Source organism: Natrix helvetica (genome assembly GCF_964273705.1).
Source record: "Natrix helvetica genome assembly, chromosome: 3".
Classification (NCBI taxonomy): domain Eukaryota; kingdom Metazoa; phylum Chordata; class Lepidosauria; order Squamata; family Natricidae; genus Natrix; species Natrix helvetica.
The window spans coordinates 26645125-26664068 of record NC_138549.1 but is presented as its reverse complement, the minus strand read 5'-3'; the positions used below and the strand labels follow the sequence as shown (position 1 = coordinate 26664068).

Here is an 18944-nt window from a genome sequence, read left to right as displayed (position 1 = left end):
AAATTATGAATTTAACTGTAGGTTTCTGGTCTTCTATTTCTTTAATATAGTCTTTATCTTGGAATTTCTACCTGTGGATAGAACAGTGTTTATCAATGGGAAGAATTAGATCTGTCCTTGTAATTCTATTCCAGACAAATGTGATCAGTAGTTTTATGTGCAAAGAGGGGCAAAAATTTCCTTACTTACATCAAAACACTGTACTTTTGTTACCCAAAACGTGTTTCACTACAACATGCAGGAAGAAAGCAATTATTTCCTACCCAGTAGCAGAGGTCTATGTGCTATACAAAATAAAAATCAATCTTTCAAGATCAAGCTGTCTTTTTATAGTACTTAGTTATACAAGATGCAAGAAATTACAGTGACGGCAGTAGTTATTGTTAAATATGTTTTCAAATTCATGTTATTTCTTTAGTGTATTGAAGTAATGGGAGATGGCTGCCTAAACAACGAACATTTTGAAGAACTTGGAGGAATATTGAAAGGAAAATTAGAAGAGCACTTTAAGAATCAAGAATTAAGACAAGGTAAATCAATTAAATGTTGCTAGATATTATTTGAACATGCATTTCAGAGCAAGAGTTTCAAAATTTAAACACATATTTGTCCTACCAAATTCCAGTGTTTTAGGGAACTTAAAATGTAAATACTTAAAAGAAAAATGATAGCTCACACCTAAGGTTAAAATAGTTCTTCCAAATATGCTTTGAAGCTCTGCATGAACTTATCACAACACCTTATAAAGAAATTAGGAGTAAATGCAAGTTCCTCCTTATTTACACTATTGCAAGGCAGAAAGTGATTATAACATTGTGATATTTCAGTAGAACAAGGTATTGTGATATGCTTTTAAAAATCTCTTTCCCTGGCACCTTCCTATTATATTACTGTAATAAAGAAAAAATTTGAGTATGTTATTAGCTGTGGGGAAACACATTTAAATTTTAGTACTCAGAATAATTTTTTGGACATTTTTATTTCCTGATTTTATATGTATGTATTTCTTGTCTATATTTTGAACCAACTTAGTTTCAAAAGTTGAGGAGGTCCTACAAATCTGAGCCTACCATTGATAGCTTGATGATAATTTATCCATGTTAGCTAGGATGGATACCCCGGTGTTCCTTTTGTATACCTTTCTTACAGAAAGCTGGGATGTTTATGAAAATCAGCCATACTAATACATTATAAATTTATTTTTTAATTAGTGAAAAGGCAAGATGAAGACTACGATGAACAAGTTGAGGAGTCCTTGCAAGACGAAGTAAGGCTCTTATTATTTCTTCATTGTTGAAATATATAATTTCATGTTACAAACTTGAGAATTTGAAAAGGAAACACAACTTTTGAAAGCTTTGTTCATGTATTGCATCTCTATGAAAATTTCTTCATGTGATCAAACTCAGTGCATGCATCAGTAATATCGGCTGTTCAGCTAAAAAAAGGAAAAGATTGTCCAGGTTATCTCACATGTACAGTAATTTTTTAAAAATTATCAGGTCGAATCTAGTGACAGAAGTCGTTAACAGCATCTGGAATGTCAGATTATTCACCCTTGTTTTGATCTGCACACAATTTTCATATTTATACCTGAAAAATAATTTGTGTGCAGAAAAAGCAGAACATAAAATATGGCCTACTTGGGCAAATCAATTAAAAATATTGGCAGAAAAGAATTAGTTTGGTCTCCATTATCACCACCATACTGCCTTAACACCCAATAAAACTGTAGCTAGTCCTAGTAGCACTGTATTTGCTGCAGAAATCTTACTTTCCAAACAAGTCATGAAATAAATTTATATTAGAATGATGAACATAGTGCATTCATTAAAGAATTTCTCATTCTCAAACATTACGTTTTATAACATTAGAAATAACAGTGAGTAATTTTAGATCCATGCTTGTCTTTGGATTTTTATCCCACCAGTTAACCCAACAACCACTGTCAACTGGAGTACAATTTAACACTCTACTTTCCGCCAAGCTAATTCAATATATTTTTTGAGATTTTCCATAAGTCACTCAATCCTTGCTGGCAGCAGTGTTAGAACTTTTGTATTTTGAGCCCACTAATGTCCTTGCTCAGACTGGCCCATTTGTCAATTCTTCCTCTTAAGAAACACACAAATTATTTTAAACACAAAGCTTGTGAAATGTATAACATTTAAGAGAGTTACAGTTATTCAAATACATAAAGGTTTCCCTGTCAGTCATATCTGATCAAATTCCACTTTTTTTCCTCTATCAGCATGACAGCGATGTCTACATTTTGACTAAAGTTTCAGATATTTTGCACTCAATATTCAGTAGCTACAAAGCAAATGTGTTACCATGGTTTGAACAGCTGTTGCCACAAATTGTCAACTTAATTGTAAGTAACCTGTATTGAGCAGTAAAGTGTCACTTTAAGACCAATAAGAGAAAGAGAGAGAGAGAGAGAGAATGGATGGGAATGATACTTAACTGTTTGTTTATGTTGGTTTGCCCATTTATTTTTATCTTGTACTGTTGCCATCAATGCAAAGCTTAGATGTGAACTGTGTGTGTGTGTGTGCGTGCGTACGTACATACATACATACATACATACATACATACATACATACATACATACACCATGCTAGTTTCAGAGCATCCCAGACAATTTTGGGAAGTTCCATTTCTTTTCGGGATCAGGCCATTTTAAGAGTGATCTGACAGTTTTCCAAAAGAAAAAGTGTCTCCTCTATGAAAAAAACATTAGAGGGTAGATTAATCTCCCGAACAAATAAATGTAAAGTAGACACAAGGAAAGATGATATGGAAACTGCGTGGAAAAGGAAAAAAAACACATGTTATAAAGTGCTACATAATTGTGTGGATTGATGCTAAGAAGAATTATGAAAAGAATACAATATTTAGGAGAGGTGTGGGGGCCTAGAGGTGGAGCTCTCGTTTCACAATCAGGAGGCTGTGAGTTCAATTCTAGGTAGAGACAGATATTTTTTCTGGGGACAATGAGACTACATCTCCACGTCGGCGACAGGAAGGGCATCCGGCCAGTAAAAACTCAGCTCCATTCAGTTGCCCAGGCGCCACCCTGCAAGGGATTATGGGGTCGTTAAAAGAAGATGAATACAGTACTTAAGAGAATTATAAAGTGAAAGAAGGTGTGAATGCATGAAATAAAATTATTGCTGCAAAAGTGAAGATAAAAGAGGTTGTATAATACATAAATTGAGGGGGGAAATAATAAAAATATATTAACGAGACATAGGAAATTAAGGTTAAGAAAAATCAGAAAATGCAGACCAATTTTGATGGAAATAAAACATAATTTTTGAAGTTGATTCCAAAAGGCAGAACGAATGGGATTTAAAATAACTTTAATGAAATTATTTGAGATGAAACTGAAGTGACATAATGCTGCTAAGAGTATTTCAGAGATTTGTATGAGAATGAATGTTATATTTTGAAAGCTGCTTGTCATAAATGCTGTAGTCCAAGAAAGAATGATTAAAAGAAAGTAATAAATGCTTGTGAAAAAGTTGAAAAAAGATATAGGTACAGCTCTTGTTGGACCAGAAGTAATTTATATATGGCATGGCTGTGTGACTTGCTTAATATGTATATGAAAACTGTATCCATCCTTCATTGTTAGAAGAGTACTGTCATTTTTTCTTCTACAAAGGAATGGAACATTCTGAAATATTATGAACTCTTCTTCACTAGCATTTCCTTTGGTCTGGAATGATTTCCCATATTGACTTTAGAAGAATATGTTCATCCACAATGATTTAAAAACCTGTAGAATAGATATTGAAAAAGGCAAAAAAAGTCAGGTTTTGTTTTGTAAATATGTTTTAACATGTTTATTGCAATGTGGTTTTTTTCAACTTAGCAATAAATTGTTGTATGTTCGCATAAACCACTTAGGAAAAGTTTGCATGTGTGCTGTATTCAGCAGTAGCTGAGTAAGCAATAAAGCTGTAAAAATGGCTATACTCTGACGTATCACAAGAATATTCAAAGCTATGGACGGCATTTCAAGCAGCAGGGAGACTACTGTTCATATAGGGCAGTGATGGCGAACCTATGGCACGCGTGCCACAGGTGGCAGGCGGAGCCATTTGTCAGGGTACGCGAGGCGCTGCCCTGTCAGCTGGCGCGCGCTGGCCAGCTGAGTTCACCCTTTTTTAAAGCCATTTTTCACCCTCCCCAGGCTCCAGAGGCTTTATAGGAGCTTGGGGAGGCCAAAAAGAGCCTCCCCCGCCCCCCTGGAGGCCCTCCGGAGGCTTCATAAGCTTCCCTGAAGCCTCCGGAGCGCAAAAAAACAGCCCTACGGGCAAACCGGAAGTTCAGGAACTTCCAGTTTGCTCGGAGGTTCGTTTTGACTGCTCTGGAGGCTTCCTATAAAGCCTCTGGAGCCTGGGGAGGGCGAAAAAAGCATGCAAAAAATGGGGGGGTCGTGCCTGTAGTATGCGCATGCGCACAGGGGGGGTCGCACATTGCATTATGGGTGCGGCACGCCTGCACACGACCCCCCTGCGCTCCCCCCACTTATGGCATGGGAGCCAAAAAAGGTTCTCCATCGCTGATATAGGGTGAGATAGGATGGTAGAGTTACACTTTGAATAAACAAAAAGCTCGATATTTTATTTCTTTGTTTTCTCTTCATAGTGTCCACATAGGCCATGGCCTGACAGGCAGTGGGGTTTGTGCATTTTTGATGATGTCATAGAACACTGCAGTCCATCCTCATTCAAATATGCAGAATACTTCTTGAGACCTATGCTCCAGTCTGTGTGTGATAACAGTCCAGAGGTTAGGCAAGCAGCTGCGTATGGTATTGGAGTTATGGCACAGTTTGGTGGGGACAACTATCGGCCTTTCTGCACAGGTATGCACTTTTGATGAAAGGTATTTCTCAGCATGATCTCAATAAAAGCATCATTGACCAATGTATTTCTAAAAAGGTGGTGCTTTATCATGTTTCCCCTATAGAACAATCAGTAGAAGGATGCATTGCTTCATGCTTAAGAGTCATTGTCTATATTCAGGCATAGGTACCTGGATATAGAATCCAGCCCTAACTCTTTAAAGTTTATGTGCCTTGGGCACTGTGTAACGGGCATTTAGGATCTTTCAATAATCTCAAACATGTTTGCTGGAATGTCTGTAATTCAGTCAGTGATGAGCACTGCTGAATGGAAAAAGTGACATGTGTATACGGGTTACAACTACTTGTTCAACAACTGGCAGTGGTGTCGAATTTTTGGAGTCCTGGCCATTGCAGTGAGCCATGGTCATATAATCATAATTTCCAAAGACCCCTGCTGATTTCCACAAGCAAAGTTTATGGGGAACCCAGCAGCAGGTCAAAGTCGCAGTCATGAGATCCTCACTTAGTATTGTCCTCATTTATTGACAGCATCCCTGACTGCTCCTTTTTCACTTTTTAAAAAAGATTATTGAGAAGAATGTATGTGACAGTCTTTTAATTATGTTGTGCAGTACCATGATTAGAAGCCATATTCTCGCTGGAAAGGAGCACTTTATTCTCCAGTATTCTCTTGCAAGCCCAAGTAATCTGAGTGCTTTAAAATGCTATATTCGAATGGTGGTATTAAAGTATTATTACTCAAGATATTATTTTTTTTCAAATTTCACCTTATCAGAGGCGCTTCCGCTACTGGTACAAGTAATTCAGTCAGCAGAGGCCAAAACCAAAGAAAATGTCAACGCAACAGAAAACTGCATTTCAGCAGTGGGGAAAATCATGAAGTTCAAACCTGACTGTATAAATGTTGAAGAAGTTCTGCCTCATTGGTTATCATGGCTTCCTCTTCATGAAGACAAAGAGGAAGCGGTCCATACATTCAATTACTTGTGTGACTTAATAGAGAGGTAAGAAAATACATACATAGACATAACGATTCATTTAATTTGATAGCATATTTGAATGTTGGGGATTTTAAAGCTTTTTTTTTCCTTTTTGAAAAAATAATTAGGGATAAATTACACTAGTGGTTCTCAACCTTTTCTTCACCACGCCCACTTCCCCCCTTTAAATACCTTTCGTAGCCACAGACCACCAAGACTTAACTCAAGATTTAAATAATATTTCTTCAAGCCTTCATAGCCCCCCTGTGATGACTTTGCAACCTCCCCGGGTCCGCGGACCACAGATGATTTACACCCAAGGTGTCAAACTCAAGGCCTGCAGGTTGGATTTGGCCTGTGGGGTGCTTAAATTCGGCCCATGGGGCCGGCCTGGAAATATCAAAGTCCTGGCCCGTGGTGCCTCTGCCAGCCAAAACGAGTCACATGTGGCCCCTGCAGTGCCCATCTTTGACCGGCAGAGTGCTGCAGGAAGCCATGGAGGTCGAAAACGGAGTAGACTGTGCCATTTTGGCCGGCAGGGTGCTGCAGGAGGCGTCCATCCAGTCTGTCTCCCCCCCCCTCCTCCCTGGCCCTTGGAGGAGAACTACAATGCTGATCAGGCCCTTGGAGATATTCAGTTTGACACCCTTGATTTACACCATTGATTAATGGACAAAATAATATATCCATATCTCCTGTATAGGATTATTGGTTTCATTTTAATGAATGAAATTATTGTTTAGCAAATACATCTTTATATTAAATTATCCTTATATGTTTTAGAAACTAGAATCTAATGAACTTATTTTTAATTCTTATTACTACATTTGTTTCAATAAAGCTGCTTTAATGCATGCTTTCATAGACACAGGGTCTCAGTCAATTGATAAAACACTTTTAACATAAGAAATTTATTATTAGATCAAGGGAACGAAACTGTGTCCAATGTTTATTGAGTATTTAGTGCATTTCTTACTGTTGTTTTGATAGATCTAGTAAAATCTGGTTTACATTGGATTGGCCTTTTGTACACCCTTTTCAACTTTTTATCATTCTAACGAGAGAGAGAAAAAGAACAGTATTGATCAGTTTTCGGATGACTTCTGGTGGGAGGAGCAAGGGAATAGTGTCTCCATCCTTGCTCTTGACCTACCGGCTTTCTATACCGCTGATCTGCCGCAGCTCCAGAGGCTGGAAGTTGGGGACACAATCTTTTGCTCGTTCCGCTCCTTTCCTCATGTTCCAGTCAGTGTTGATAGAAGGCAGAGATTGACCCCAAACCCATTTCTTTGCTGGCTGCATCAGGGCTCTCTACTCTCTACTCTCTACACTCTTATTTAACATGTATACAAAACCACTGGGCAAGGCCATTCAACAGCACAGGGTGAATTATTATCAATATGCTGATAATAATCAGATGTACATTTTCCTTAAGATCTGGCTTTTATCCCAGATAAATGGTTTGAAACGTTAGGTGAGCTTAAACTTTTTGCTACTGCTGATGGTTATTCTCAGTTTGCATTAACATTAAAGATTTGCTTGTATTCTCAACAGTAATAATCCCATTGTCCTGGGTCCTAACAACACTAATCTGCCCAAAATATTTGGTATAATTGCGGATGGTGAAATTAGTGAAGCAATCAAGCAAGGAGATCCATGTACCAAACGACTGGCAAATGTAGTTCGACAAGTACAGGTGAATGCAAATTAATATATTGATAGGCAGATTATTGTATTGTTAGATATAATTGTACCTTCATTTCCACACTCCTCAAATCAGTCGATGGGGACTATAGATATAGGCAATTTCCAAATTTTATTTCAAATAGCAGATTCAGTGCTTTTGTGTTCTAATCAGCATATAATTGCATTTTTGGAGTAGTAGATAGTAGCAGATCTATCTCTAGCAGAGAGAAAGAAAGGACTGAAATTACATTTCATCAAGCACAGTTGAGACTCCAGATCTTGAGTGTTTCAGATTTGACTAAAGGCAAAACAAAAACAAAAACTTAGGAATAAGAAAGAGATGTGAAAATCAGTTTTGGTCATCTCACTTAGTGTCATGTGGAGAATTGTTTACTCATTAGCCCTGGTAATTTTTTAAATTCTTTTATCATTATATGTATTTGAACCCAAAATTTTCTATCTTTAATACAGTTTCATCAATCATAGTAAAATGACCCTTCTTGCTGGTTTGCATGTTGGTTTCCTCATTTCCAGCATAGATTTATATTTTTATATATTTTAGGTATTTTTTCTGGTATCATATATCAATGGTACATCGTTTAAAAAAAATATCAGGACCCAGATTGTTGGGGGCAACATGCTGACATTTTGTAAACTGCTCAGAGAATGTAAAGCACTACGTAGCGGTATATAAGTCTAAGTGCTATTGCTATTCTGTTAAAAAATGTCATTTTAAGAGCTTCTTTTCACTTGTATATTAAAAGCTCCTTATACATTCTCCAAGATGATGAATTTTGAAAAAAATAATAGCACTATTGATTATATTAGAGGTTTTATTATTTCTCTTTCATCAGTTATATAAAATTGATAAATCTGCTTTGGATCATATTTAAAACTAAGATGGGATATCGTAAACATTGGGGGGGGGGAATTAACAGAAAATGTCATTTCCATGTTACCTATCTATTGTGTATTGTTATTGGTTCTTTTTACCTAATGAGAGTTGGTCAAAAAATAAATTTTAGGGCATGTGGGGAATTGTGTACATGTTCATGCTTCATTGACCTGTTATCTCTCTCTTCTTCTGTAGACTTCTGGAGGCTTGTGGACAGAATGCATATCTCAGCTAAGTGCAGACCAGCAGGCAGCCATACAGGAGCTCCTGAACTCTCCATAAAGGGCCTTAATTATCATCCACAAAAACTCCAAATAAACATTTACCCTTCGGTTTAGGTTTCTTTGTTTTGTTTCTAAGAGAAAACTGCAGTGCATGTATGTCATTCTGCAACCTACATGCTGTAGCAGCAGGAAGAAGCAGTTAAAATGGTGTTGCTAAGAATTTCTACCCATCAGCACAGATGCAGTTCCCTTTAAATCCTACAATAGCACTGAAGAGTATTTTTCTAATGGTATGAACCAACTATATGGCAGTGAAAGGGAAACAAGTTGAAATTTCTTTTAAGCATAAACTGATTGACAGCTTTAAAGCCGGTATTTCATAGGGACCCATTATAAAACAGATTACATGCATTTTTACCCTCTAGTGTTGAAACATATTGGAGTGTGAGTATTTTTGTAGGGTAGAAAACCTCCTTCTGCCCACCAATCCAATAGATTAAGGATCTATAAATTGAAGGCACCATCAAGCATGAAGACTTCATTGATATCGAATTCAGTTTTCTGAAGCAGGCTTGTATAGTGGCTCAAGAAAACCATTGAGTTCTCAGCCTTGAATGTGAAGTGTGGTATCTCATCCACTCCCTCAATAAATGACATTGAATACAATCAGAGCTTGTGTAAAAGTCCAGTGCTGTGTGGTTTCTTCTTTGCTTTCAGTAAAAATTGATTGTTTCCAAAGACATATATTATCCACATCCCAAATAGTTACTCTTCAATCACTCATGTTTTTACCCTTCCTATTACATTGTAAAGCCATGGAGAGCACGTTTATGTTTGTGTTTCTTTTTTGTATTCGATTTTCCATGTTGGCTTAATTTCATATGCCTTCTGAAAGTGATATAAGATCAAATCTGGGTGAATCACTGGGACCAGAGATTTATTATTCCTATTTTTCGGATCCTATTTTTGGATCCCATCTTCAGGGAACTACTCTCTACTGGAATATGTGCTTTAGGCTATTCTGTGAGTCTGTTTATGTGGTGCCTTCCTATTCCTACAATGGACCCCTTGTCAATTAACAGGAGTGCTGATTTACTACCAGCTAATCAAGTACCTAGGAGTTCGAGGGCTTGGCAGCCCAAGGAAACAACAACAGCCATCAACACACCAGTCAGTAGGAAAGCATTACATAAATAAAACACTCTGAACAGTTCAAGGTATGTTTCCAGTAGAGGCAGTTCCATGAAAATGGTCTCAAGCATGAGTACTAAAGCTTAGAAGAATAAATCACTGGTCCTGGTAACCAACCCAAATTGATTTTGCAACATTATCCTGGGACACATTTGCCCCAGTTCACCTAACAAATGGTTCTGATTTGGTATGTATATGATTTGTCAGTATTTAAAACTGATGAGAATGCAGTACTTCATCTCTAGAAGTTAATAACTTATTGTGGAAAGGAGATATGGCCCAGAACAATCAGTCAGTTCATATGTTTGTTAATTGCACACTGCATATTGTGCTGTAGCATTCCAAGATTCAGAAAAATTCAGCCAATTAACTGAAATCTCTGCATATCAATTTAGAAATAAGCACCACTAACTTCAGTGGGGTTTATTGCCTGTAAATTGATAGCTGCATTATTTCCAAGGGTAAGCCATTTTAGAATGATAAAACACTGAGGTTTTCTATGAGTTCTATTGAAATACTTGTAATAAATATTTTTGAGTGAAGTGATGGAGAAGGGCACAGAGTGGAATTTTTTTTTCTGGAACAGTTACTTCTGAGGACCAAATATGTTACAGTGATTATAAGATATTACAGAACAAATTATATTCTCTGCTGTTAGTTAATTTCCAATGAAACTTGAAAAGTTTTAACAATTAAGAAGGGGGAAAACCAATTCCTTTTTCTTATTTTCTGTGTTTAATTGATTCTGCAGATACTCATATCCTTGTTTTTTCATAATTTTGTGGTTCTTTTTTAATGGTATCCTGTCAGAGTTCTCTGGCATATGCCAGATTGGTCTGGGCAATCCATATCCCATATGCTGTATGTTTGAAACACTTTTGACAGCAACACTTAAGAATTTACAGAGGTGGACCTCTATGAAATGTTGATGGCCTTATCAAAACTTCAACGTTCTGCAAAATCATTTCCCATTTTTCTCTCTCATAAAATGCTCTTGGTGACAATTCTGTATTGCTTATTGCCACTAGATGGAGGTAGTGCAGTTTAAGAGAGGTACCTTATTTGGAAGAACACCCTATCCTATTCCATACTATCATGCAGTATGGAAAATATAGAGGAATGAGCAAAATGTTTCTTTAGGAATCTCTGCCTAAATATTCCACTACAATGCAATGTGAGGATTGACAAAATAAGTAAAAATGGAATTTTGCCACCTGGACAGCAGGAACAGATTTGTTTCACTCCAATTATATCCACAAGATGCCTTGTTAAATTTTATAACAACTATGTTGCTGTTAGCACACCTGGACAAAGTAGACCACTTGGGACAGAATAAAACCTGACAACTGATACTGGGAGATCCAAACTTAACTTTGCTGGTGGGAGAGAGAGAGCTATTTCACCCTTAACCTTTGGAAGAACTGACTAGCTCATCTCTGGTCGTACCTGTCTGGCCCTACCTAAATTTGGAAGCTAAATAGTGTGGGCTCTGAATAAGAAACCAAAAAATTCCTGATCTAAACCGGGAAGTTGAAAAATATTCTGGAAGAAGACAGTAGCACATCATTTTTGTGAGCTGCCTAGAGTAGCCGCATGGCAAGATAGGCAACAAGTAACAAATCAATAATAAATAAAGACTACATGTTTATTAAGTTATCAGGACTCAAATTTAACTTGAAGTAGAAATTGGTTTTACTTCAGAAATGTATACACCATCTGGATCAGATTCTAGACGATTTACAAGGAAAATGCAACAATACAAAATAATGCAATATGAACATCAAAAAGGTTGGTTCATCTTCACTTAAGGATGAAGACTCTGGACCATGTAAGAACAACAAAGAAAAAACAATTTCATTAGAACTAATGGACATTTCAATTGCGACAAATGACAACTGTCTAAGGCAGGAGTATTAAACTGGTGGCCTGCAAGCTTGATGTATCACACACAGGACACACCCACCCAAACATTGTGAATGGGGAAAATGCCATGTGACAGTAATGTGACACCGCAGGTTTGACACCCATGATCCAAGGCAACAATAGAACTGCGTAATTTTGAAAATGAGAAAAGCCAATAAAATAATTGAGATGCCATGCAGTCATATTTTTAAAGTTCTGTTGTGGTTCAACGCTTTTAATTCCAATGAGGGCAAGACACTTTAGTTACCACTGGAGAGAGGTATTAATTGTCCTTTCATGGTTTTATGACTATCTCTCTTAAAATTCAATGATCTCCAAGGCCCAATTGCTTTTCCATAACTACCCCTTACGTTGCACTGATACAACAGATTGAGCCTTCTGTATTCCTCAAGGAAACTCATTTTAGATCTTTCTAAAGCAAGAAGAGCTTTCTCCCCATTTATTAATTTCCTGTTCATATCACAGACAGGTATTCGGAATCCTATTTTTACAGCTCTTTTTAAATACAAGCCTATTTTCAAAAATTACAACTACAAAGAATGCACATATATTGCAATAGTTATAAATAACTAAGCACCATACAGCATTGAGCCCAGCACTTTAGTCTTAAATAATTTGACAGCTGCTGGTACATAGCTGTTACCATGTTGATATGCATATTTAATGATAGCAAAGGATGCTTTGGGGGCTTTTACATGAAGGTTACTTGATTGATCCAGTGAGTAGTTGATTGAAAGTGAATGCCTGCATACTTAAAGGTCAGCACTTTCTCAATAGGTCTGTCATTAATCTTCCAGCTGATCAGTGACTTGAAGAACTTTCTGGAAAACATTAAGACCTTTGTTTAGGGTTATTGACCTCAAGCCATTCCCTACGGCAATAAGGAGAATACTTCAAGGTATCCAAGCAGTCCCACCTGGGTTATGGAAAGTATGGAGGTATCATCAACATAGAGAAGTATAGGAAATAGTGCAGCGGGAAATTCTAGTTTACAAAGGTTTCAATCACATCATTAATATCTTTTAACATCATTTAACAATAATGGGGTTAGAATGTAACCTCCTTTTATACTTTTAGCTTAGGGGTAGATTTAGTTAGTTCTCATTTACAATTTATGTTAACTTGCACGGTACTTTCTGAATATGGTCATATTAATTTAAGGAGGTTATAATCAATGTTATAACTGATTTTCTTTGGAGTCTCGCTATAGAATCAAAGGCCATCTTTAATTCTATGAAAGCCACATAAAGACTGCCTTGGTAAGGCTATTTCTGTTAGCTAATGTAATTTTGTGTCTTGGTCCAAGGTTGAACAGCTGGGCATAAACCCTGCCTGCTCTGGTGCCAGGTTGTTTTGGGAAAGCCCCAAACCAGTAAATTGATAACAGAAGAAATTGTATATGATATACTGATTGCAGATAAGGGACTGATAAAGGAGTGGTTTGCACAGTGATTTGTCTGAGTATGGAAAGAATAATGGAATTATCACATAATTTGGAAAACTAGAATAGTGAAGAAAAGAGCTAGAACAGATGCCATTGGGTGAAATTGGTTTTTAAGAATTTGTGTAAACCCACTGTTTGATGGGGGGCTTTGCTATTTTGGAATTGAGAAATTAATTTATGAACTTGTGTATATGAGACCAGAGTCATTACAGTTTATTATTACCGTATTTTCAGATAATTTTCTTGTTTTTATGATGATCTGGATTGTTATCTGCTCTGAACATTCAAGAATATTACGCATACAAAATAAAGGCATATAAATAAAAATAAGGATCCTCTCCTAATTTTCCTTATAATACGTACTTTTTCTATGACATCACAATGAATCGAAATAGGCTACAAACTAACAGAAGAAATCATGATAGCCTTAACTCACCAATATCTACTTTTCCTTCTTTGAAACCTCTGCAATTCAAAACAAAGTGTGTGTTAAGGTAGAAAAACATTCCCCTTTAGGAAATCTAGTCGCAGATAGTTCTTGACTTACAACCACAATTGAGCCCAACATTTCTGTTGCTAAGCAAAACATTTTTTAAATGAATTTTGTCCCGTTTTACAAACTCCTTTGCCACAGTTAAGTGGATCACTGCCGTTGTTAAGTGCATCTGGCTTCCTCATCGACTTTGCTTGTGAGGTCACAAAAAGTGATCACATGACATGGGACACAGCAATGGTCATAAATATGACAACTGCAGTTGTCCAAGCATCTGAATTTTGACCACGTAAACCACAGGGATGCTGCAACAGTTGTGTGAAAAACAGTCATAACTCACTTTTTTCACAGCCGTTGTAACTTTGATCACTAAACAAATGGTTGTAAGTTGAGGACAACCCATATTCAGTCAGGCAAAAGGATGTCCTTGCTAAATTGCATATAGGTCCAGTGAAGCAGATTAGTAGCCGATTGGGGAGGAGGGGAGAAGGGGGGAAAGCAAGTGTAAGCAAAATCCTAAGATTTGTCAGATCCAACACTCACTGACCTGATATTCAGGTCCCCACTCCTAGTTTTAACATTTTAACACCTTAACCACTAAGCATAACAGGTGTTTTTTACTGCCTACCCTAGGGTGGGGGAAAACTTAAGAGTTCTTCGCAGTTGGTTTTCAATAATATGCTGAACAATATGATGTTATCTCCGATGCTTCTATATATCAGGTGTTAAAAACAGGAGCAGAATTGTTTTCTTCAGTTCCTGATTTTGTTTAGACATTGCAAACCGTTGTGAATAAGATTTTTGGTTGGTAATTTATATACGTATGTTCAGCTACAAGTCTCATTGGAATCAAATGTAGCATGTTTCTTCAGTGTTGGCGAACCTTCTTGGCACTGAATGCTGAAACAGGAGCGAGCGACCGTCACATCGGGAAACCAAAAGAACAGCCGCCCAGTGCGCATGCATGTGCCGGGAAGATAATCTTCTGGTTTCTGGCGCACACATGCATGCCGGCCAGATGGGCTTTGTGCATGCATGTGCACCAGGAATCAGACGACCAGGTGGCCAGTAAGCATGCATGTGCCAGAAACCAGAAGATAATCTTCCCGGCGTGTGCATGCGCACTGGGCGGATGCTCCTCTGGTTTCTGTCACTCCCGCATGCGTGAAGACCAGCTGGCTGGAGCGCCAGAACCCAGCAGGGCAACAGGCAACGGCTCACAGGCCTGGAGAGATGGCTCTGTGTGCCACTTCCGGCATGCGCGCCATAGGTTCGCCATCACAGTTCTAGGTAAATTGGCATTCAATTGCAGCCTAAAGTGACCTTTTATTTTATCAAGCAAAGCTACACATCCTCATCATGAAGCATGATTTATATTGCAATAAATTGATCCTCAAAGGTGAGATGCTATTATTCATTGAAGGGAAAATTAATCACCATCTGCAAACACATATATGTTAAATATCCAATCACTAGAGAAATGTACAAAGGTGCTTCCAATTCAGCTGAAGAAAATGTGCTTCAATTGTACTTTAATTATGGAATTTCACAATGGATTCAGGAATCATATTGTTTTTTTTATTTGCAAACTTTGTTTTCTTCAACGTTCTTCCATTCTTCTTTGCAGTCAGACATTGTTAAGGAGAACAAAACAAAACCATTTCACCACACCTTTTGGTGAGCGCTAGCTAGAACTGCCATTCTGAGAACATGGGATTCTGGACAGCTCCTGGCACAGTCTAAAAACAATGTAACCACAGTACTGCTATGGAGTTACATCTCTGTATCCTTTAAATAAATAAATAAATAAATAAAATAGCTTAAAGTATTCTTCAGTATGCATGCTTGCCAATAAAGCTTGTATGGGGGAATCAATCTGCCTCATTTTCAAACCAGACACTGCTGCTTTTCAGTCACCTCCCATTTCCTACCCAGTGCAATTTTCTCTTATCACAAATCATTGTTCGGGAGGGAAATCTTGGCAAGCTACACACACACAACACACACACACACACACACACAAATACATCTCCTCGGGAATGATAAATCTAGGATCTGTCGGTGTGGAGACAAAAAAACAAAAACAAAAAAAGCGGGAAACGTCACCCAGAGAAAGCTACGCTACTCCGGACCCCTGGTAACATTCTGGGAGTGTCACAAGGTAAACGACCTCCGCTTTTCAACAGCGATAGAAGTAAAATTGGATCGGGTTTCCTCCAGCGGAGGTGAGGAGTTTCTGTCGGGGATGGTGGCGTCCTCAGCCAGGCTGCGAGAACCGGAGCCGCCCGCGCTGACCGTCCCGATCCGTTTCCCTTTGTTCCCTCTTTGTACCGGATTCCATCCCGCGCTGCCCCCTCTGTAGAGCTTGGCACACTTGTGGCCGCCGCCACGCCTCTTTGCGCACGAAAGGCGCACACCTAAACACCGTGCCCGTTTCAAGGACCTCCGGAGCAGCCACGGCCCGTCCGTCCGTCCCTCTCCCTTCCTCTCCCTCCGCGGGCTGCCTCTCAGCTTGGTCCTCCGGGAGGAGGAGGTGGTTTCCACGGGAAAAGACCCGGCCCTCGAGGCTGAGGCGGCACTGTGCTTCTGGGAGGAGGAGGAGGAGGAGGCGGGGGCCGGAGCCGTGTGGCGGGGGCAGGACGCGCCCACGGACGCTGGAGGGGGCTCTACACCGCCGCGGTTCCCCTCCCCGCCTCCCCTTTAGGCGGGGGCCGGAGCGCTAGTGGGAGGAGAAGGAGCGGGAGGCGACGGCAGCCACAGCCACCCGGAGCTGCTGCGCCGCTTCCCCGCTCTTGCCTCGGCTGGACATCTCCCGCTCCCGCCCTTTTGGCCGGGAGGGGGGCGCCTTTTTCGCTTTCTTGGCGCGCCCCTCAAGCCATGGCGACCTCGGTCCGGCCGCTCCCTCGGTGTCAACCTCGTTCCCCTCCTGCTGCTGCTGCCGCCGCCGTCGCACCCGCCCCCTCCTCAGTCTCCTCGAGGACCCTTTAATGGCTCGGACCCTCCAGAGACCGCCACCCCGACTTGTTTGCGCCGCCACAACGAGCAAAGGAGGAAAAAAAAATAGCCCGAGAGGAGCGCCGCGAACGGTGAGGGGGGGGGGGGCGCAGAGGACTTGGAAACAATGGGAAGAAGCGGTTGGGGTGCGCGCGCGCGCCCGTCGGCTGGCTGGCTGGCTTTGCGGGGAGATGGTGGGGGGGAGCTCCGGGTGCGCGCCTGGAGAGGGGCTGGTTGGCGGGGAGAAGCGGACGGCGACACTTCAGCGGCGTGTGTTTGTAGCGGAGGGCGGCGGGGGGGGGGAGGGAAATCTCTTGCCCTGGAAATCCGCTTTAAGCAGGCTAAGGTGTTTGCGTTGGTCTCTCTCTCCCCCCCCCCCACTTCTCCAGAACATCCCCGCCCCGCCCCGGGCTTGATAGGCAAAGCCTACTTTGCGAAGTTGGTGCCTTTTGTTTCTTCGGGATGCAGAACTTGTTCGCGCGGAGGGCCTTCGCTCCCGGCTCCCCCGACTTCCCTCTCCCCGCCCCTTGGCTCTTTGCAGGGTGGGCTGCCGGTGGGCGGTGGAGGAGGAGGGGGCGGCATCATCCCAGCCCCCCTCCCCCCCCAAGTCCTTTACACCAGCGGTCACCACCGCTAGAAAATGTTGGTGGTCCGCAGAAAAATTATTTGCATTTTTTATATTGCACTATTCGTTTTGGGGAAAAAATCGTATGAGTGGTCCGCGGGATTTAAAATGATGCATTTAGTGCTCGCGGGGGTCCCAAAGGTTGGTGAGCCCGGCTTTACACCTTATCACTCTCCAGGCAGAGAAACACACGACTATCCCGACTGTTCCCCCCCCCCTTCCTCCTCAGTCTGGTGGGGCTGGGCGCAAAGGAGAAGGGAGGGAGGGTGGCCTGGGTGTGAGAAACCAGACCTGGGTCTGCCTGGTGTCACAGTGAAAGGTCGACTGCCGCCCCTGGGAAGGGAAGCGGAGCAGGGCTTTTTTGGAAAATGTGTTGTGGGAAGGGCAGAAGTGACCCAGGTAGTGGGGCTGAGCAGAACTGATTGTGTTAACAGAGAATCAAGGTAAAGGGGGAGGGAGGGTTTTGGGGGCCAGGTGGGTGTATGGAACTCGAGTGTTTTGGGCAGGCAGGAGAAGGCAAAGGGACGTACTATTTGTGAGGTTTTATATCCAAATATATTTTATTCGTTGCACTGTTTCCATCTTCCCTTGAAATATTAACAGAATCCACCATGCTCGGAGAATCAGTGTCTTTGCTGGATAATTGGCAGTCAAGCTTGAAACTAAGTTAATCAACTAAAATTAGCTAACTTCCTCAAACAAGTTATCCAGATCCAATCTGCATATCAAAGGATAAGGTCTGCAAACACAGAGTTATATTAGGTCTTCCACAGGAATTGCATGTTCACAAGAGTAAAAATACCTACACCCCCTATGCCCCTCAGGTGTCACATAGACACTTCACCCTGGACAAGCTCCCCCTCTAAAAATCTGCTGCTGTGCTCCATTTCTCTGCAGCCTGCCCCTAAAGGCAAACTCTTTTGCTTTTAGGAATAAATATTTCTTCTTTCCACACACCTGTCTGGGTCTCATTTCTATTTATTCTTGCACAGCCCCAGCTGGTGTTGGAACCCCAAATTATTCTTCTGACAGAATGAAGCTTTTGATGTTCAGGGCCAGGACACCTCAAATATAAATCAAATGTTCTAAAGAATTTTCTGGTGGATTGTCCCCTGCTTCGTTAATTATTAGGCAAAAGCTGAACTGGGTTATATTCTGCTTCTGATATTGAAACCTTTTAGCTTGACCTTGAAGGGGTTGACCAGAAGCCAAATCTTTCCTTTAAAAGAAACCATTCTACCCTGAGGAAGCAATGGTGTAGCCTATTAAAAGTGCAACAGCTTTCAGTTTAGTGAAAGACATCATGTCTTGATATTTGCACCAGGCATTTAATACATGATATTTGTGGATTTGAAAACTGAGCAGAACAATGGTGGAAGTTACAAAATGGAAGAATTCCTATAATTGCATGCAGTGGACTAGAATACACGCCTATATTCTAGTCATGGATATATTTCAGATGTCAGTAGAAATGAAATATATTTCATTGGGCGGCCCTTCTGAACTTGATGCCTTCAGAAGTTTTGGACAACTTCCTGTTATCAGATTGATAAGAATTGAAGTCAAAATATCTGCAGAACATCAAGTGAGACTGTACACATTATGAA

The 18944-nt window shown here is 40.3% G+C and overlaps 2 protein-coding genes and 1 long non-coding RNA gene across 7 annotated transcripts in view; 2 read left to right on the top strand and 1 right to left on the bottom strand.

The window, feature by feature from the left end:
- Positions 1–8780, top strand: part of IPO5 (importin 5) — a 29486-nt gene extending 20706 nt beyond the window's left edge. Inside the window, exons 20-26 of the mRNA XM_081948191.1 lie at positions 419–530; positions 1212–1267; positions 2252–2374; positions 4660–4879; positions 5658–5886; positions 7417–7558; positions 8639–8780. Of these exons, the coding sequence (XP_081804317.1) occupies positions 419–530; positions 1212–1267; positions 2252–2374; positions 4660–4879; positions 5658–5886; positions 7417–7558; positions 8639–8725 (969 nt within the window). The 3' untranslated portion in view covers positions 8726–8780. The remainder of the gene's footprint in view (positions 1–418; positions 531–1211; positions 1268–2251; positions 2375–4659; positions 4880–5657; positions 5887–7416; positions 7559–8638) is intronic.
- Positions 8781–11512: 2732 nt separating this feature from the next.
- LOC309390168 lies at positions 11513–15907 on the bottom strand. The gene is made up of 3 exons (XR_014175079.1): positions 15825–15907; positions 13662–13690; positions 11513–12602 (listed from the first exon to the last, which is right to left on the bottom strand). It is a non-coding gene; the product is annotated as an uncharacterized lncRNA (long non-coding RNA).
- FARP1 (FERM, ARH/RhoGEF and pleckstrin domain protein 1) overlaps positions 15873–18944 on the top strand; it is a 155452-nt gene continuing 152380 nt past the window's right edge. Inside the window, exon 1 of one of the 5 annotated variants that reach the window (XM_081949259.1) lies at positions 15873–15943. The gene's annotated coding sequence lies outside the window, so the exon portion shown is untranslated. Of the gene's footprint in view, positions 15944–16006; positions 16805–18944 lie in introns of those variants that run through there. The other 4 variants (XM_081949257.1, XM_081949261.1, XM_081949260.1 and 1 more) reach the window with 4 other exon arrangements.